Here is a 21890-nt window from a genome sequence, read left to right on the forward strand (position 1 = left end):
TGAGATAATTTCTTAGTGATTGGCCTAGGGAGTACATTAACATCTTAATTTATAACAATCTTGTTCAACTTAACAAAAATTAATTTAAATAGTATACAGGAACTTTGTTTCTATGTAGATCTGTTTTCTCTTCATGTCTAATTTGATGTTACTGTCATAAAAACTACATCTGTATACACTGTATGCCCAACAACACAAATTTATCATTATTGCTTGAAGAACTTGTGTTAAGATACAAAAAAACACATTTACAATTAAAAAGACTTTTATACTATTTTATATAATGCTCTATTTCTTCATGTGGGTTCAAGTTACTGTCTAGTGTCCTTTCATTCCAACATGAAGGACTTTCTTTAGTGGTTTTGCGTGTGTGTGTGTGTGTGTGTGTGTGAGAGAGAGACAGTAGGTCTGTTCATGACAGATTCTCTCAGTTTTTGTTTATCCAGGAATGTCTTAACTTCTTCATTTTTGAAGGACAGTTTTGTTGGGCATAAAGCTGTTGGTTGACACTTTTTCTTTCAGCTCTTTGAGGCACATGCCATTCCATTCCCTTCTGATTCTCCATTTCTAATGAGAACACAGCTTTAATCTTATAGAGATTTCCTTGTATCTCATGAATCACTACTCTTTTATTGCCTAAACATTTTTTTCTTGTCTTTGGTTTTTGATAGTTTGATTATTTATGCTTAGGTGATGATCTTTTTTGGTTTCTCTTACTTGAGTTCACTAAGTTTCTTGGATGTGTAGAAAGTTTGAGCCATTATTTCCTCATTTGTTCTTTCTAAACTAACTCTGTGCAATTAGTCTGTGACTCCCATTATGCTTCATGGTGCCCCATACATCTTAAAGCTCCTGCCTGTTTCTTCATTCTCTTCATCTTCTGTTTCCCAGTCTGGATAATCTCAATTGCTCTATCTCCAAATTTGCTGAGTCTTTTTCTGCCTGTTCAAACATGCTGTTGAGTACCACTAATGAATTCTCCATTTCAATCACCCTTTTCAATTCTAGAATTTCTATTTGATTCTTTTAAAATATAATTTCTATCTCTTATTGATATTCTCTATTTGGTGAGATATTACCCTCATAGTTCCTTAGATGATTCCCTTTAAATTCTCTGACCATATTCAAAATAAGTGATTTAAGTCTTTATCTAGTACATGATCCTATATTTTAAAATTCCTGAAAAACCACAACAACACTGCTAGAACTAAGAAATGAATTCAACAAAGTGGCAGGGTACAAGATCAATGAGCGAAAACCAGTTATGTTTCTATACATCAACTATAAATCCAAAAAGGAAATCAAGAAAACAAATCCCTTTATAATAACAACTAAAAAGATAAAATGTCTAAGAAAAAATTTAATCAAGGATGTAAAGAACTTGTACATGAAAAACTACAAAACAATGCTAAAATAAATCAAAGATGACCTTTATAAATGGTAGGAAATTATGTGTTCATGGACTGGAAGACTAAATGTTACTACAATGTCTATTCTATCCAAAGCAACTTACAGATTCAATGTAATCTCGATAAAAATTCCAACAGCTTTCTTTACAGAAATGGAAAAAATAATCATGAAATTTACAGGGGGGCAGGCCATGGTGGCTCAGCAGGCAGGAATGCTTGCCTGCGATGCCAGAGGACCCGGGTTTGATTCCCGGTGCCTGCCCATGTGGGAAAAAAAAAAAAAAAAAGAAATTTACAGGGGACTGTAGGAAGCCCAAAATAGCCAAAAACATTCTGAAAAAGAACAAAGTTGAAAGACTTACACTTTCCAATTTTAAAAGTTATTACAAAGCCACAGTAATCAAAACAATATGGTACTGGCACAATGGAAAAAACTGACAGTTCAGAAGTAAACTCTCATATCTACAGCCAACTGATTTTTGACACGGGTGCCAAGTCAAGTTTTCACTTAATTGGAAAAGAACAGTTTCTTCAACAAATGGTACTAGGAAAACCCATAAGCAAAAGAATGCAAGAGGACCCCTACCCCACACCATATATAAAAATAAACCCCAAAATGGATCAAAGACCTAAATTGAAGAACTAAAACTATACAATTCCTAGAAGAAAACATACGAAAGCATCTTCAGGACCTTGTATTAGGCAACGATTTCTTAGACTTTATACCAAAAGCATGAGCAGCCAAAGGAAAAATAGGTAATATGACTTCATCAAAATTAAAAACTTTTGCACAAAGTACTTCATCATGAAACTAGAAAGACAACTTACAGAATGGAAGAAAATGTTTGGAAACCACATATCTGACAAGGGAGTAAAAAACCCAGAACATATAAAGAAATCCTACAACTTGACAACAAAAAGACACACAACCCAATTAAAAAATTAGCTAAAAAGTTGAAGAGATATTTCTCCAATGAAGACATACAAACAGCAAAAACAAAACAACAACAACAATAAAAAAAAAACACATGGAAAGATGCTCAATATCATTAGCCATCAGGGAAATGCAAATCAGAACCACAGTGAGATACTATTTCACACCCTCTAGAAGTGCTACTATTAAAAAGACAGAAAATAAAGTATTGGAGAAGATGCAGAGAAATAGGAACACTTGTTCATTGTTGGAGAGAATGTAAAATGGTACAGTCACTGTGGAGACAGTTTGGTGGGTCCTCATAAAGTTAACTACAGAATTACCATACGACCTGACAATTCCTATTTCTAGGTTTATACCCAGAAGAACTGAAAGCAGAGACTTGAAGAGACATTTTCACACTGATTTTATAGTGACATTACTCACATTTTCAAAGATAAACACAACAGACAACAGATAAACAAAATGTGGTATAAGCATACAATGGATTGTGGTATATAAATACAAAGGAATATTATTCAGCTATAAAAAGGAATGAAGTTCTGATACATGCGACAGCATGGATAAACCTGGAAGATATCATGTTGAGTAAACTAAGCCAGGTACAAAAGGGCAAATTTATGATCTCACTGACACCTCACTGACGTGAAATAATTAGAATAAGTAAATTCAGAGTCAGAAACTAAAATGCAAGTTACCAGGCATTAAAGTGGAGGCATTCCTCCAACGGTCAGAGCTGAAAAGAAGCTGACTGGTCTGAGAAATAGGAATCAGAACTGTTAATTATAAGACTCTCATAATTCCATACTCATATAATGCTAACATGACAATTACTCTCAGTATAAGTCTCTAAGCATAATGGAGAAGAAAGAGCCAAAGCAAAACTGAGATATTTAAGTAATGACACAGTATATCTTTTGAATCTAATTTTTAATATTGATGGACTGGTTGGTGTAAAAGTGAGTATAGGTGTGGCTTTACTTAGGCTTATGTCTAGAGGAGCATATTCCTTGGGTTTCTTAGTCAGGTCTACACTGGTATAAATCAGAGGTTAGCTGACTTTTTCTGTAAAGGGCCAGAGAGTAAACATTTGAGTCTTGCAGGCCAAACAGTCTCTGCTATTGTAGCATGAAAGCAGCATAGACAACATCTAAATGAATGGATGTGGCTGTGTTCCAATAAAACTTTATTTATAAAAACAGGTGGTGAGGGCCACAGTGGCTCAGCAGGCAAGAACACTTGCCTGGAATGCCAGAGGACCTGGGTTTGATTCCCGGTGCCTGCCCATGTATTAAAAACAAACAAACAAACAAACAAAAAAAACAGGTGGTGGGCCAGTTATAGACTGTGGGCTACAGCTTGCCAACTGCTGGTGTAAACAATGAGGAGTAAATATCTAGTGCAAAACGATACTGCAAAATCTCTATGTCCCCAAACTGCCAATGGTAAGCAAGAAATATTGTGCAGATTACGCAATTTTACTTGACTACGATGATGGAAATCACAACTTCATATTCAGAGAATACAGATATTTGAACGAATTTTTCTAAATAACATCAGAACCTGAAAATTATTTACCTGTGCATAATCACCAAAAGGCTGAGAATAAGCAATGCACTTTTCCAAAGCGTGTTGTGAATCATTTCCCTGAGAGATTGCATCTAGAAGGTTGCCTGCAATTCCGGTCTTCTGCAGAGTGGTTTTACTTGCAGGGGCTAAAAGCAAAATCAGTAAGTTTATTTTATTTAGGTTACTTTATTATAGAGTACAAAACTCAGTTCAAATCTCAAACAGAAGACAAATTTTAATTTGCCAGTACATTATATTTATTATCCCCAAGGGGAAAAAAAATACATACAGATATATATACTACATGATATTGCTTCACTTACTTGAAATACAAAATGGAAATTTGTCCTAGGGATAAATAATTTTGAGGGGAACATTTAAAAATATATATGTCTAATCTCTAAAACAAGCCATAAAAAACATAAATTAGGGCCACGGTGGCTTAGCAGGCAGAATCCTCGCCTGCCATGCAGGAGACCCGGATTTGATTTCCAGTGCCTGCCCAGGCAAAAAAAGGAAAAAACCCATAAATTAACCATTCTTGTTAATGCCATATAAATGAAAATAAACATAAATGTAGTCATAGTAAATATACATTTGCTTTTTTCACTTAACAATATGCTCTGGAGATCAATTCATATTTGTACATGTAGAAATCCCTCAATCAAAAAAAAGTCCCATAATATTTCATTTTATAATGAATCATTTATTTAACTGCTCCTTATTGATGACCATTAAAGTCTGGTTCTTCAGTATTAACAATCAATGATGCAGTGAATACCTTCCTACCTAGAGCACAACATGTTTGTGATTTTTCCCTTAAAACTATATTTAAATAGTTAATATTTGATTGAAGAAATGAAAGAATCCTACAAAAAACCAAATGATAATTCCCCTTTTGCTAATTATCAGTAGTACAAATACTTTGGGGTATTTTTGCTTGTGTTTTTGAGACTTAAACCTAGCAAGCATTCTGGGTACTTTAGATTCCTTTGAGGTTTTACCTCTGATTTAGAAATACAACTCTTTCTCTATTGTAAAGAATTACAGTATTACCAAATACTTCTTTTCCCCCAATTACTTTAATAATAATTACATATAATTCAATAACTTGATTATAGTCTTTTAAAATACTGTATGTTTTCAACAAATAAAATAGTGTGTATTTTAAGAGTCAGTTATTTTTATTTAAAGACTAGGGTCAAAATTTAGACCTTAATTAGATGAATAGGCATTATTTGCTTCTATTAAGTTAAAAAGTAAAGTAAAATTCACTATGGAAATAAGTCAATGACACTCCTAAATATTAATCCAGAGCCTTACTTACATGATAAACACATGCTGGGCAGCACACTTGCCAAGTTCAAGTATGGATTTTTACTGAGCCGAATTTCTTTTGGTGGCTCTCCCAAGAGTGATGTCTGACTTTTAGAGACAGCCTAGTTGTCAAAAACAAAAGAGAGGGTATTTAAGAAATACGAGGAAATAAAAATACAGAAGTAGAGAAAATAACTATTCTTCAATAATCTAGTCTAGTGTGATAAAAAATTTATGAAACCTAATCTTTGAGGATATAAACAAATGAAATATTTATGGATGTTTGTGCCAGACTGAATCTGTTATGGGCCCAGAAAAACTTATGTTCTTTTAATCCAGTCTTGTGGGGGCAGACCTATTATTGGGAGGGACTTTTAGATTAGGTTGTTTCCACGGAGATGTAGCCCTCTGTCCATCCAAGGTGGGTCTTAATCTGTTAGCTGGAGACCTGTAAGGGAGAGACATCTTGTAGAGAGCTCACAGCCACAAGAAGAGAGGAAGAAAATGCCCACAGGGACATTTTGGGGAGAAGGACTAGCAGACATCAAAATATGTGCCTTTCCGTGTGACAGGGCAACCCCGGATGCCAGCAGCCTTTCCCCAAGAACATATCCTCACGTTGGTGCCTTAATTTAGACATTTTCATGGCCTCAGAATTGTAACTTGTAATTTAACAAATGCCCTTTGTAAAAGCCAGTCCATTTCTGATATATTGCATTCCAGCAGCTTTAACAAACTGAAACAATGTTGATAAAAATGATTATATTCTACCTATTATTCTATTAATAAAATGTATCTTCAGAGCAATTTTAAGTTTACAGAACACTTAACAGCAGTACAATTTCCAATTACCCCCACACCAGGGTAGTCCCCTACTAGTAGCCTGCTTTAGTGTGGTATATTTGTTGAGCTAATATAATACTGATCCACTATTAGCTACATTTTTAGTGCCTAAAGTCCACAGATTACATTAGGGTTCACTGCGTCTACAATTTTGTGGTTTTTGACAAATGCATAATGTCATGTTTCCACCAACATGGTACTCTACAGCATAGTTTCATGGCCTCAAAAATGCCCCATGCTCCACTATTCACCCCTTGTTCCCACCCACCCCCTGGAGCCCATGACAACCCCTGATCTTTTTACTGTCTCTCTAGTTTTACCTTTTCCACAATGTCACACAGCTGGACTCATACACCATATGCAGTCTTTTCAGGTCTTCAGTGTATGGACTTACGTTCATCTGGCCAGGAGTTAGGCTGTGTTTACTGTTTGCAGTGGCTGCAGGTGTCAAAGACTAGAATTTCCTCTGGTGTCTTTGGTTTTTGTTTCCCCTGTTGTTTTGGGTTTTCCTAAAACTTCTTAAAGTAAGGTCTCAGCCTTGCAGTTCTTTCCACTGCAGTTCTCAGTCCTGGCCCCAGCAGAGCCGCTCTGCCACTGGGCTGCTTCTCTAGGTCAGCCGTGCTTCTCTTTATCTGCCTCCTGCCTTCAGGGCAGTGGTTTGCCCTGTGACCTCAATTCTCTGAAGAATCTAAGAAGAGTTGTCTTTCAGCTTTTATCTTGTTGTAAGGATGGGAGAGAAAACTTCTATGCACCACACGTGCCAGGCCAAAAGCTGGAAGACTTGCTATTATATTTTCAATTTTTTGTTCATTTTAAACAATTCTAGAACCATCAAACTTGAGAACTGAAAGGGAATTACAGGTCATCTTGTCTAACTTTCTCACTCAAACCAGGAGACAAGTCATATTCATTGCAAAAAACTTCTATACCTCATGCCCAGAAATGATCCATCACGTTTTCAGTTAAGATTCTTATCTAATATTGCATGGGGACAACCAGATGCTCCAAGCAAAAACTTATTTACTTCTTGTACTAAAAATAATACCTAACAAAATAAATGGATTTAACAAACCCATATTCCACATTTAGAGTTAAGTACAGTCCTAGAAACACACTCTTCTTAAAATTATGTCAGTATTTTTTATGTAATGATTTAAGTGTAAAGACTATAGTATTTCTTCAACAGAAAAAAACGAGAATAAATTGTATGGCTCTTCAGTGTACGTCATTTTCTTCTGTTAGAAAATTTTATTTATCATTTCTAATGTTAAGTGAACACTTTAAAATGGACACACTCCAGGTTACTATAACCAAAGTGAAAGCTACTAGCTAAGTTTTTATTTTAAATTAATTTTTATTTTGATCTCCGACCAGAATGAAGAAACTATAATCCCACGTGCTTATTTCTACATTTGAGAACCAGCGTTAATTACATGTGCCTCTTATCTGGCCAGTATTGTAGAAGTCTGTCTTGTATATATCGATAAGCCCTGAAGAAGTTCATCTTTGTTTATGATGTACAAATCACAGATTTAGATGTATTCACTCATTCCACATGCATTTACTGAATATTTAGTATGTGCCAGGCATTGTGGTAAGTATTGGCAATACAAAAATGAGGAAGACAAGTCTCTACTCTGCAGAAGTTCAGAGTACAGTGGAGAAGAAAGCTCAAAAGATGACCAAGCTAGAACCTTACGTTTATAGGTATGAGCTAAAACCATGACAGAGTGGAACCACCAGAGAAGAGCTACAGCCTGGGAAGGGCGGAGAGTAAGAAAATCCAGTGACTGAGTGAGTGGAGGAAAGGTAGCCAGCAAACAAGTCTCACACTTTTGTTCCTAAAGTACTCAGACTGCTAAGGCAACCAGGTTATATCCGTATCAGGAGTTCTCAACTCAGGCTGGGTCTTAGAATCACCAAGTTAGAAACAAACAAGGAAAAATACATGCTGGAATCTCACTCCTAACTTCTTGAATAAAAATCTCAAGGGCAGGGAGGTAGGGCCTGGCATCCTCTATGTATTGTTATTTTTTTAATTTCAGAGATGACTGACAAAAAGGCAGAATCAGGAATCGCTAGTCAACATAATTTAAAAATGAGATCTGAAAGTCTAAAGCCAAGGTAAGGCGGATCCTAAGCATGGTATAAAATCTTACAACTGAAAAACACACTCTGAGATTACCTGGTCCAACCCTCTATTCTAAGAGACATCTCTTATACAACATCCGTCTCAGACGCTCACCCGGAGTCTACATGTTTGCAGTGATACAATGTTCACATGTCTGTAAAGTAATCATACTTTTATCTGTTTGAAAGCTTGAATTATTCTTCCTTACTGAGCCTAAGTTTGCCTTACTTTTTGTTAAACTTACTGGACTAGTTCTGTCCACTGGAGAAACACAAAATATCATATTATTACTCTTTGAATATTTCAAAAATTATGTCCAACCAGTCTTTCCTTTTCCAGGTTCCAGATAGGCACTTCTCCCAATTCTTCACATGACTTGTTTTCCAGTCCCTGTCCCATGTCTACCACCCTCTTCCAGAGAGTTTTCCATGTGCCCATTATGTGACTCCTCTCAAATCCAGGCTTTCTAAAGACACTGGTGCTTTCAATGAACTAAAGAACCTATGCAGAAAACTGCAGTGTATGTGGGAGCTACATGCTTAATTTCCCTCAACAACCGACTGACATGGCAGATGAATTTTTAAAATTCATTTTATAAAGAATCGCCTTTGCCTTCTCAATGTACCTTTGCAGGACACTCTATCCATAACTCCTGCTCTGACTCGGTGACACCAAAGCCCCTTACATATTCCATATTAATATTTTCGTATTTGAAAACAATCAACTATCTTAATTTTTTCCCCCACATACTATTTATAGCCTAAGTTTTATACCACTTACAAACCAAAGAACGTTTTAGAATACAAAAACGTTAAAAACTAAAAATACTTTATTCTACCTGCTAATTATAATATTTATAATGTCATTGGTATATGAACCAATTGAATGATATAAAACTTCCAAAATTAAAACACAGAGCAGATTATTTTGAACAGAACAGACTTCAATAACTGACATATTTCTCAGGTAAAATATAACTGTTCTGTCTTAAATATTAAAATAATGCCTTAATTGGCCGTATATCATTTAAATAGAGAAAAATGAATGAGTTTTAAAGAACAGTATTTATTTACTTAGAAAGACTTTTAAGTAATAACAGTATATATTTTTTAAAGTTTTAATGATACACATAAGCTTTTCCAAAAAATTTTTGAACTTCGATTAGTTTATTAATCAAAATCTATTTTAAAAATATAGTGTTTCTAAAAGCCATACACATTTTTCTTAAAATTTTCAGAAAGTAGAATATTTATAAGAAGAATCATTTAAATTATCATAAACATAACAAACTCATTTTACTCAAACAAAAATTATTCTCCTTGCAGAGTGCCAAGAAATCAAGCATAGTCTCAAAACTGAGCTGACACAACTTACCAGAAGGAGGTTTTCTTAATTTTGTTTATAATAGGTGCTTCTTTAAAAGAATGTAACCTTTCTTCTTGTATCTTGAGAAATAAACATAAACTATGGGGAAGCAATCATTTCCTTGACATAGCAATTATCAAATCTGCAATTCACATTTGTATAACTCAGTTATATTATTAACTTCCTCTGAAACTCAAGATTAGCTCAGATTACTTTATAATATTTCATAAATTATGCCACCTGTTAAACAACACTCCAAAATGGACTACTCCAAAATTAGAGTAATTTCACTTAAGATACAATGAAAGGGGCACAAATGAAATCAGAAAGAAAGATAGACAATAAAGATTGAGATGGTATAATCTGGGAATGCCTAGAGTGTATAATGATAGTGACTAAATGTACAAATTTTAAAAATGTTTTTGCATGAGGAAGAACAAAGGAATGTCATTACTGCAGGGTGCTGAAAATAGATGGTAATTAATATTTTAAAATTTCAACTTATGTGAGACACAAAAGCAAAAAACGTTTATTTGGTATAAAATTTATATTTTGACTAGTGCATTTCTTAATATAACTTAGGTAGACAGCTTAATTGAACACTATATAAGTACATGGAACCCTGAGTAGGACATGAGATTTTGTTGGTTTGTCCAGAGTGATGCCCTGATAAATCCCAGAGTGATATGATCAGTGAATAAAAAAGTATTTGCAAAGTCCCCTTCGGGGAATGGTGAGAATAGGGGAAAATTCAACCTCTCCAAGTTGAATTCTTGATATTCTCACAAGCAGTGTGGACAACCAAAGCTAAAGGCTGAGCCCCCAGTCTTGAGGTTTGTTCATATGAAACTTAACCCCACAACGGATAGGTCAAGACCATTCAAAATTAGGCCTAAGTGTCGTCCCCAGGAGAACCTCTTTTGTTGCTCAGATGTGGCCTCTCTCTCCAGCCAACACAACAAGCAAACTCACCACCCTCCCCGTCTACATGGGACATGACTCCCAGGGGTGTGGACCTTCCTGGCAACATGGGACAGAAATCCTAGAATGAGCTGAGACTCAGCATCAAGGGATTGAGAAAAACCCTAGAATGAGCCGAGACTCAGCATTAAGGAACTGAGAAAACCTTCTCGACCAAAAGGAGGAAGAGTGAAATAAGACAAAGTGTCAATGGCTGAGAGATTCCAAACAGAGTCGAGAGGTTATCCTGGAGGTTATTCTTATAATTAAGTAGATATCACCTTGGTATTCAAGATGTAATGGAGAGGCTGGAGGGAACTGCCTGAAAATGTAGAGCTGTGTTCCAGTAGCCACGTTTCTTGAAGATGATTGTATAATGATAGAGCTTTCACAATGTGACTGTGTGATTGTGAAAACCTTGTGTCTGCAGCTCCTTTTGTCTACCTTGTCAACAGATGAGTAGAACACATGGAATAAAAATAAATAATAGGGGGAACAAATGTTAAAATAAATTTAGTTTGAAATGCTAGTGATCAATGAAAGGGAGGGGTAAGGGGTATGGTGTGTATAATTTTTTTTTTCTGTTTTTGTTTTCTTTTTCTGAATAGAAGCAAATGTTCCAAGAAATGATCATGATGATGAATATGCAACTACGTGATGATACTGTGAATTACTGATTATATATGTAGAACGGAATGACCAAAATAGGAATGTTTGTGTTATTTGGTGTTTTTCGGTATTTAAAAAAATAAAATAAAAAAAAATATTGGGTAGATGGAAATACTAGTGGTCAATGAGAGGGAGGGGTAAGGGGAATGTTATGTATGAGTTTTTTTTACTTTTTATTTCTTTTTCTAGAGCGATGCAAATGTTCTAAAAAAATGATCATGGTGATGAATACACAACTACGTGATATTATAAGCCACTGATTATACACCATGTATAGAATGTTTGTATGTCATATGTCAAGAAAGTTTGTATGTTTGTTAAAGTTTACAATAAAAATATTTTTAAAAAAAGATACAATGAAAAGGAATACACGCGCACGCGCGCACGCATGTGCACACACACAGCATTTCCTCACCCCTGAACTCACCTCAGTGCCTTTTGGCTGACTCTGCTGGTGCTTGTGGGGCCCCATCAGCAAACCTCCAGCGGTGAGACCTGCAAAGCTCTGAAGATGAGCCTGTGACCCTGAGAACACTCCCTCTGCCAGTCCCGCTGTGACCGACTTCTTCTCCTGAGAACAGCTGTGGCCTGGCCCAGCCTGTCCAACCACGTGCTGATTTGGAAAGAAGGGTACTATGCCCATCCCTGCGGTGACAGCTGCTTGAGCTGGGATCAGATTCGAGGCTGCAGAGAAGCACAATTTAGACAAGACTCATTCACATTGGTCCCTTTGATGCTGTTAATCAGGGGACAAAATACTGAAAACCTTCTTAGTGCTTATTACAGAACTCTTATGCTCAAAAAATGAGAGAGAGATTGTAAGTTAGGAAATTCCTCTACGAAAAACCGATACCTATAACAATAATGATACTCTTCGTATTTTCAACAGCTTCCTAGGCAGCCACAGTGATATTACGTCTTAAAAAATCCAAGTTTTAATTGTGTATTTTAGAAGGCTGAAGGCAAAATTTATGCACTTCAGGCATTTAAATTACATACGGACTTGTTTCATGCCTAATCATTGTGATACGCCTGCTTCCTTACTTGAAGGGAAAAATTAAGTTAAGTCTTCATTTAAAAAGTTCTCTGACACTTAAAAGTTAAAGTTTAACTGAATCCAACACTAAATTTGGTTAGCCGGCTCACACCAACCAGCTCATGAGAGGGGACTGTGCACATCTCTTCCCAACTCGCAAGCTCAGTGTCTTCACACTGGGAACCTGAAATCGGCTCTTGCTGGAATTCTTACGTGCAGAAATTCGCGAATGCTAGAGTTGATTATTAAACACTAGCCACATTACTAGTTAAAAAAAATTACTATTTGTGAATTGATAAGAACTAAATTTAACAGATTAAAGTTTTATGCTTTTATTTACAGGGAACAAGAAATTCTGGAAGAAATTAAACCTTTAATAAGAAAGCCCTGAAGAATCACACCACTTAAAAAAAAAATCGACAGGTCAAAATTAAATGAAAAGAGCTAGTTTTGATAAATATTTCAAGTCCAACTTACATTTTACAAATTCAGTAAAACTACAAGTATACTTAGACATGGATACTTCGGTTCTATCCTTTAGCAGTATATTTTCATATATTCTTTCTTTATAGACTATAGTAAATTATCTTTTCAGAGGAAGACTCAAGACGGATTAAAATCTAATAGTCAGAATGTATAATTACAGATTAAGATGAAGCACACCCTTAATAAATACCTCTTTGACACAAATTACTCACTACTTCATTATATTTAGACACTGCATTTTCAGTGTTCTTGTCAGCACAGATGAAAGCAAAAGGCTTATGTTTTAATCCACTGTAAATAATAAACATCGGCATCAATGCCCAGTTGCAGAACATTTAATTTTTGAAAAGACGGACCCTATCATGCATTAAAAATTCTGTATCTGTCTGTATACTGGTTTAACTTTTATCCGGCAGTCATAATTGACTGAGCTGTCTGATCATCTGACTAGCTGGTTTTATGTACAACAGGCTAGGAAGCTACCTATATTTAATCGACTATTTTTTATTACTGATGTGTTCTGAGTGTTTTTCCTCAGCACACTCAATTCTAAGCAAATTTCAATTATGCTTAAAACTAAAACGACATTTCAAAATCTCATTCAAATAAGAAATCTTGGAATATGACCATGTTCTTATTTTTCCAAAATAATTTTTGTTTACTTTGTCCTATTTTCAGGGGCAGATAGTGTTATTTTCTTTCTAGTAATGTAGAGAATAGATTTTTAAAATGATACAAATAGGTAATAAAACTTCAAATTTACAAATACCAGATATTTCTTTTTCAAAAGCCCAGGTTTTCTTTGCCAGGCCAAAATTAAACAGATGTTTATGTAACATCCTGTCCGCCCAGTGGGCAGCATGTTATTTCAAACAGATCTTAAGTCTTCATCTCATACCACTGTGAACATTCATAAAATATTAAAGCACACCCAACGGGGAAAGTCTTATCTGAGCATGAAAACAAGTCCATCAATAACTTATCAACAGTTTTCTAATATAATATAATTTCTAAAAATAGAAATGCCAGGAGGCTTCCCAAAATTTTAAATGTCTTCCCAAATAAAATTCAAATTGGATCTTTTTTGTAGATAAAAGAATATAGATAGATTGACTATATCTGAATCTTAAAACTAAGTGTTTACTGATTGTTCAGTAAATACATATCATTTACTTTTATGTGCTTCTCCGTGATGCCCCAACTCCGTTTTCAATGGAAGTGCTGACCCCATCCCTAAAGCAGTTTGAATGACCATAGCTGGGGGTTCTCCAAGTAAGCCAGGCTTCTACAAAAGAAGAAAAATAATTACAACTTTTTCCATTGGAAGTAAAGGGAAGATGTAACATAATCAAACATAATCAGAAGGCTACAAATTCATAAACAATGTGTTCAACAATCTTATTATAGAAAAGAAAAATGCATTCTCAAAAGAAAAAAATACTATAATACTTACATTATTAGAATGAATAGTCTCAAACTTCACTAATGATTGCTGAGCCAATGATACATGAGAAAGATTCTGAAGGAATAAATTACAGGTATTACCCATAACTGAGCTCTGTAAAAATGACAAAACATTAAGTTAGCTTAATTTTGAAAAATTGTTTGTTGTATAAGCCAATTAACTTTAAAGTTCAATTCTGCAGTTGATCTAAGCAACAGCTTCTTAGTATCCCAGTTTCCAATTTAGGGTGATGTTAATAAATTATTTCCAAATACACAACTTGACTAATTCCACATCCCTTCTTTCTTGCTTTTAATCCTTTCCTCCCTTCCCTCTCCCCTTTCTGCCTTTAGTAACAGTGTTAATTATATTTAATTGTGTATTTGTTCATTTAATCATTCAAATATTTATTGAGCACTTTCTATGCGTCAGGCACTGAGCTACCGAGTGAGAACTACAAGATGGCCTGCCTTTATGGATTTTATAGACTCCTGGGAAGGGAGACTCTAATTAGTAATAAAACAAAATTTAATTGCTAATGATGATATGTGTATGAAGGAAAAATACAAGAAGTAAATAAACAAATAATGGAGGACTTGATTTAGACTGGAAGGGTCAAGGAAGATTTCCTTGAGGAACTAACTCCTGAGCTGAGATCTGAAAGCTGCACAGGAATAACTTGGTGAACTCTGGGGGAATTAGGCGTTGGGGTTGGGAAACGTTCCAGGCAGAAGGAACATCAGGAGAAAGATCCAAGAGGAGGGAACAGTGTTGCTCGAGGCCCAAAAGTGGGTCACTGGAGCTGCAGACAGTGATGGCCAATGAACTTGAGAAGCAGGAGGAACCAGGTGAACCGTGCCGTACAGGTAAAATTAAACACTTCAGTTTTTATCCTAAAACAATGGGAATATTCTCATACTCTGAACGCCTCTCATCACTCTTTACACCTTGCTGCAATTAACTGGTTTAATGTTTGTTTTTCCGATTTGCTGAAATGCTGCAAGAATGGGACTATGAATGCTTTGTTTAATGCTGTTGTCTCAATGCTAGCAGAGCATCTACTAGTACATATTAGACTTGCAATAGTGAATAAGGGCAGGTCTTCATTCATTAAAAAAAATAACCAGGATTAGGAACAGATATTCGTTTGTTCAATCTCCATTAAGCACCTATAATGCATTAGGTTTGATGTGTTCTTAGGATTCTATATATACACAGCCTTAAACAGTCCCTGCATTAATGTATAATATTTATGTCCAATATTATGGTTATTTACAAATAATAACACATTTTAAAAGCTCTTATCTGAGAAACGTAAGAAAAACATTCTTAACTAACCTAGGTATACGAATTATTTTTAATAACATTGATTAAATTTTTAAGAATTACTGTTTATTCATTTATTTTTTCTTTCTGGAAATCTTTTTTGAGTTAAGACTACCTAAGAAGGCTTGTTTTAAACTAATGATTTACTTCTAGACCAACTACACCACAAAATATCCCTCTTCCCCTCTTAATGCCCTAGAAATAGGAATGTATATAAATACACACATACATACTATCTTGATTAGCTTTATTTGATCCAATGCACTCTCTTTGTTTAACGTGGCTGAACTTTTTATTAAGGATTTTTTAAAAAGCAAGATACTCATTTAATTTCTTGAGAACTTCAAGTGTTAAGAAAAAACAAAATATTTACTCCAAATTTTTGATGCTTTAGTACTCAATGCTATTTATATACCTGATGTGCTTTATTCAAATGTAAAAATGCAGGGGAGATGGATGGATTCATCAGATGTGGCAAGCTGTGAGGTGTTCCAAGAACTGCTTTGAGAAAATAAAAGTAAAAATTTAACTTTATGATATATATGGGATTAAAAAATAAAACAAGCTCCAAAATGGGTAAGTGAATATTTCTTTAAACAAATCCATTGGAAATTCAATAATATACTGACCTTGTTATTGGTCAAAAAGTAGCAGAATCCTTTTCTTGTGAATCAACCCTGGAATTTATTTTAAAATTACTATGCCTTTTGGGATAATGTTAACAAACACCAAACCTAGGCTTATTTTTCTCTAAATACAACAAAAGTAAGTCCATCTTTTATTTTAGCAAGAAAATATTTATTGAACCCCTGTTGTTTGTTCAGTAATTTTTAGGTGTTTGGTCAATTTTGGTAGGGGTAGGGGATCTGGGGAAAGGACAAGTACAAGATACAATCCCCTGTCCTTGAAAACTTTATGATTCATTTGATAAGAAAAATGTAGAAAAATTATTTACATAATAAAAACACAAAAGAAATAAAACACAATATAATTGATAAAAAATAAACAGTAATTATACTTTTAATTAAATCCAGGAGTTTAAATATCAGAGTACATTTCAGAAGAGATTATTTTAGAATAGATAATATACATAGGCAAGAAGTACCATGAGATACAAAACATATGAAGCCATTTCATCTGATTATTATGAAATAACTGAAAAGTCATAACAAATTCTCTAGCAATGCAACAGTTAACTAGCATGACAGAATGTCATATTAGATGTTACTTCACAAACCATCTAATGCAATGATCAAAAATATTTGAAAATTATATATAATATCTCCACAGGTTCATTCCATGCTTTGAAGAGTATTTCAAAGAATTTACTTGTTGACGCAGTCAATTACGTCTTTGGAAAATTAACTGTAAAAAGTGCTTCCTTTAGAATGAGCCATGTTTTCACTGTAGTTAATATGGAAGATTTGATCATTAGGATGAGTGGCTTATTAGGAAGCCACTGTTCATTAATAAAAACATTTATAACCTAACTAAAAGGTTGCTATACTCAGCTCTGTAAGGGAAACTATTGCCCTCCCCGCTACATAGGACATGACATCCACGGGTGAAAGTCTCCCTGGTGGCTTGGGAGTCTGGCCCTAGCACCGTGGGATCAACAATGCCATCGTGACCAAAAAGGAGAAAAGAAGTGTAACAAATAAGGTATCAGTGGCTGAGAGAGTTCAAATAGAGTGGAGAGGCTACTCTGGAGGTCATCTTATGCAAGCTTCAGTTAGACATTACTACCTATCATAATTTGCCAAACCCCAAACAAAACCACTCTAGCCAACCCTAAAGAACACGTAGGGCAATATATAAGATTCTACAAAGGTTCCATGCACTAGGGTAACTTTCTAGAAACCTACAACCTTCAGATGGGTCCCTGTACCAGATAAGTCCTGACACCTTGAGGGGCCAGGCACTCTAGAAGATCAGCTAGTTCAATCCCTCATCTCATATTATCAACAGCCCCTTTCAACATAAAAAAGCTAGAATGGGCACAGCCCAAATACCCCTAAAAAGTGGGAGAAAGATCAAAGGGGATGGTGGAGTTATACAAAGAAGGTAGAGTTTAAACAAACAAGTATGATTGCTGGATCATTAGACTGATATTTGTTTTAGTGGCCAGTATCTTAGAGCAGCTAGAAGTAAAAACCTAAAATTGTGAAATTGTAACCCATAACAAACTCTGAAATCTGCCCTACCAGCAATCGTTGCAATGTCCTTTGAATTTATTGCTTTTTTGAATATTTGTTATTTTACACACACACACACACACACACAGAGATATTTCTTCTATGCTCCAGTGTTTTGGAGCAGTTAGAAGGAAAAATCTGAAATAGTGGAATGATAACCCATAACAAACTCCCCTCTGTTCTGAATCTACTTGTTGAAAATACTTTGAAAATCAGTGCTTTTTTTTCTTTTCTTTGTAGTAAAAACAATGTTATATTTAACAATAAAAAATGTTAAAAGAGTAAAGGTTGCTGTGAAGGTTTATGCTGGCTGGAAAAGCGCCATATTTTTTAAAAACTAAGTATTTAGAGTCCAGAAAACATCCCCGTAATATCTTTCTGCAATGAAAAAACTTGGCAAATATAAACATTGAACTTGAAAGACTAGTGAAAAGAATACTTGTTGCGTCCAGCGCGGTAAATACTTGGATAATCTCAGAGAGCAAGGGTGGTAAATGATCTTGGTTTCAGGAACAGAATTAAAATCAGTTAACTCACAAGAACCACTAATTCAACAGTTTCAAATATTTTCTCTAGCAAAGGAGGAAATTCCCAGAGTGTGTGGAAATGGAGGGAACATTTAATTATGGTACCAGTTTACGGGATTTATGAGAAAGAGAAGATACAGAGAAGAGGATCCTTCTAGGATTCTGTTATCTATTCCAATGTAGGAAAAAGGCACTTCTGGGTGGAAATATAGAAAGCAGCTGCCTTGCCAATAAAATGTTAGAGAGTTATGTGTAGAAAATTGGGAAAAATATTACTTGACTAATAGCTTTGTTTTCTTAATTCTGGATTTGAAGTAGAGTTAAGACACATCCACACTTATATTAATGACAATCTGAAGCAAATCATCTAATTACAAAGACCTAGATTTATTCTCTTTCAAAGAGAAATGAAAATCTTCTTCCTCAAAAAATTATGGGAATAATAAGTAACAGATGCCAAAATTTTTAAAACTACATTTTAGTTTTAAAGTCACAGATTATTAGAGCTCTGCCAGAATTTCCATATGACTATATCACATGAGAAACCTAAGAACAGGATTTTCCAAGGTCACCTAAAATACAAACCCACTTGGAAGATTAGAAGATACTCTTACTAATAATATATATAAAGTTATGCAGCATTAATGAAAAGAAAATTGCAGTGGCTATAGTAATATCAAAGCATCAGAAACTGAGACTTAAAAGAAAAAGTAGATAAATTCACTATTATGGTTAGAGTTTCTACACTTCCCTTTCTTCCTATTTTCAGAAACTTGCATTTTACTGTAAAACAATGAAATACACTTTTCTTCACAACTTGTAACTGAAGATAACAGTGCCCATTTTTTTAAACAACAACAGGAACCAAAACACCGCAAAAATGTTTACAGCCTCACAACCTACCTGCCCCCTTACCCTTAACTAGGACCCTGCCTGTGCCCCACTCCTCCTCTCAGTTAAGTAATAGAGTAACTTGACAGGAAATCAGTAATAAATGGAAGATGTGAACATGACCATCAACCAAACCGACAAAACACTCCACCCCGCCAAGGCAGGCTACACATGGAACATGCGCACAGAAACATCCCTGCACACATGGGGCATGTGCCATGTAGCCATGTTCTCAGCCATGAAACAAGTCTCAATAAGCATAAAAGAATTTAAATTATGCACAGTATGTTCTCTGACCACAGATGGATGCGATTTTAATTCAGTAACCAAAGTTATTTGAAAAATCGCAAATATTTTGGAGTCTCAATAACACACCTATAAATAACCCATGGGTCAAAAATCAAAAATGGAAACTAGGAAGTGTTCTGAACTGACTGAAAATGGAAACATGACATGTCAACGCCCATGTGATGCAGTTCTAAGAGGGAAATTTGCGATATTAAATACCTATTAGAAAAGAGGAATAACCTATTTCTACCTTAAGAAACCAGAAAAAAAGCAGAACACGTAAAGCTGAAAATAAGCAGATGAAATAAAAATTAAAGTGAAAAAGAAAACATAAAACAAATAAATTAATGAAACCAAAACTGATTCTTTCAGATGATCAATAATACTGATAAACCTACAACCAGACAGATCAGGAAAAAAGAGAGAAGATACAAATCACCAATATCAGGAATAAGGAAGGGCATATCATTATAGACCCTAAAAATACTAAAATAATAAGAGAATGCTATTAACAACATTATATCAATATATGACAATTTACCCCAAACTGATAATTTCCTTGAAAGTTACTGTGCCAGTATGAAACTGTTGTGTACCCCAGAAAAGCCAAGTTCTTTAATCCTCATTCAATATTGCTGGATGGGAGCTTTCTGATTGTTTCCATGGAGCTGTGATCCACCCAACTGTGTGGGGCTAACTCTTGATTAAATGGTTTCCATGGAGATGCATCTCCATCCATTCAAGGTGGGGTTTGCTTACTGGAGCCTTTGAAGAGGGAACCATTTAGGAAAAGCTTTAGAGCCCATGCAGCCAGAGACCTTTGGAGATAAAGAAGGAAAATGCAAAGCCAAAAGAGAAGCTAGCAGATGTTGCCATGTGCCCCTCCAGCTGAGAGAGAAACCCCAAACTTCATCGGCCTTCTTTGAGTAAAAGTAACCTCTTGTTGGTGCCTTAATTTGGATATTTTCATAGTCTTACCTTAATCTGGACATTTTCACGGCCTTAAAACTGTAAACTAGCAACTTATTAATTCCCCTTTTCAAAAGCCGTTCTGTTTCTATCTCATTCCAGCACCTAGCAAACTAGAAAAGACACTAATTACCAAAGTTTACTCAAGAGAAATAGATAGCCTGAATAGCATTTATATATTTCTTAGAAATGAATTAATTTTTAGTTAGAAATCTTCAAGAAAATTCAAGACACAGATGATTTTATTAGTGAGATATACCAAATATATAAGGAAAAAAAATATCCATTGTTTACCAGTTCTTCCTGAAAATTTAAGAGGAAGGAATATTTCCCAAATCATTCTAAGGCCAGCATTATCCTGATATTCAAACCAAGAAAAATGTTACAAGCAAATTATGGACCAATATCCCTCATGAGCATAGATATACAAATTCTAAATTAAATTTTGCCACACCAAATCCAACAATACATTGAAAGGATTTTAATATATGCCATGGCCAAGTGGAATTTACCCTAGGAATGAAAGGTTGGTTTAACATTCAAAAATCATTCAAAGTAATTCATCATATTAACAGTCATGAAAGAAAAACATCTCAATGGAGAAAAAGATTTAACAAATTCCAACATTCATCAAGATTTCTCAGCAATCTAAGAATAGAAGGGAACTTCCCAATTTGATAAAGGAAATTGGTAAAAAACTATAACAAACATAATACATAATAATGAAAGCATGAATGCTTTCTCCTATCATTTGGAACAAGGTAAGGATGTACACTCTACTTCCATACGCAATGTTACTGGAATTTCTATCTATTGCATTAAGGAAAGAAAATTAAATAGAAGACATACATATTTGGAAGGAAGAAGTAAGACTGTGTTTATTCACAGATGATATGATAAAGAAAATCCTAAGAAATCTACAAAAGTTACTAGAATAAGTTTAGCAAGGTTGCAAGATAAATAAAATAGTTTGTCTGTATTCTAGCAATTAGCAATAGGAAATGGAAATAAAAAACCAATACCACTTATCAAGAAATAGGAAATGCTATGGATAAATTTGACAACAGATGTATAAGATCTGTTTAGTGAAAACTACAAAATATTGCAGAAATTAAAGACGACCTAAATAAATGGAGAGATATACCATGTTTATGGATCATAAAACTCAAAATGGTTCCCACTTCTGTCCAAATTAGCATAAACAATCCCTACCAAAATTTCAGCAAGCATTTCTTTTGCAAATGCAAAGGATCTCTAACAGTTAAAACTTTGAAAAAAGAAGAACGATGTTGGAAGACTTACACTATACAACTTCAAAACTTTTAACAAATCATATTCTTTAACAGATGATGATCTTTGTAACAAATGACAGGTGGACAACTGGAGGCCATATGCAAAAAAAGGACTGCACACTTCATTCCATAAAATAAATTAGCTCAAACTGGATCACAGACAGACCTAAATTTAGGAGTTAAAATTTAAAAACTTGGGCGGGCCGCGGTGGCTCAGCGGGCAAAGTGCTTGCCTGCTA

The 21890-nt window shown here is 34.8% G+C and overlaps 1 protein-coding gene across 2 annotated transcripts in view; it reads right to left on the reverse strand.

Annotated features, from left to right (window-relative positions):
- The window catches only part of RAVER2 (ribonucleoprotein, PTB binding 2), a 113203-nt gene that overhangs the window by 33481 nt on the left and 57832 nt on the right, over positions 1-21890 (reverse strand). For both annotated transcript variants that reach the window (XM_077120710.1, XM_077120711.1), the window contains exons 6-11: positions 15905-15990; positions 14173-14277; positions 13893-14004; positions 11625-11881; positions 5240-5351; positions 3922-4058 (exon numbers count right to left, since the gene is read on the reverse strand). In XM_077120710.1, the coding sequence (XP_076976825.1) occupies positions 3922-4058; positions 5240-5351; positions 11625-11881; positions 13893-14004; positions 14173-14277; positions 15905-15990 (809 nt within the window). The remainder of the gene's footprint in view (positions 1-3921; positions 4059-5239; positions 5352-11624; positions 11882-13892; positions 14005-14172; positions 14278-15904; positions 15991-21890) is intronic.

The sequence above is a fragment of the Tamandua tetradactyla genome, chromosome 11 (assembly GCF_023851605.1).
Source record: "Tamandua tetradactyla isolate mTamTet1 chromosome 11, mTamTet1.pri, whole genome shotgun sequence".
Classification (NCBI taxonomy): Eukaryota; Metazoa; Chordata; class Mammalia; order Pilosa; family Myrmecophagidae; genus Tamandua; species Tamandua tetradactyla.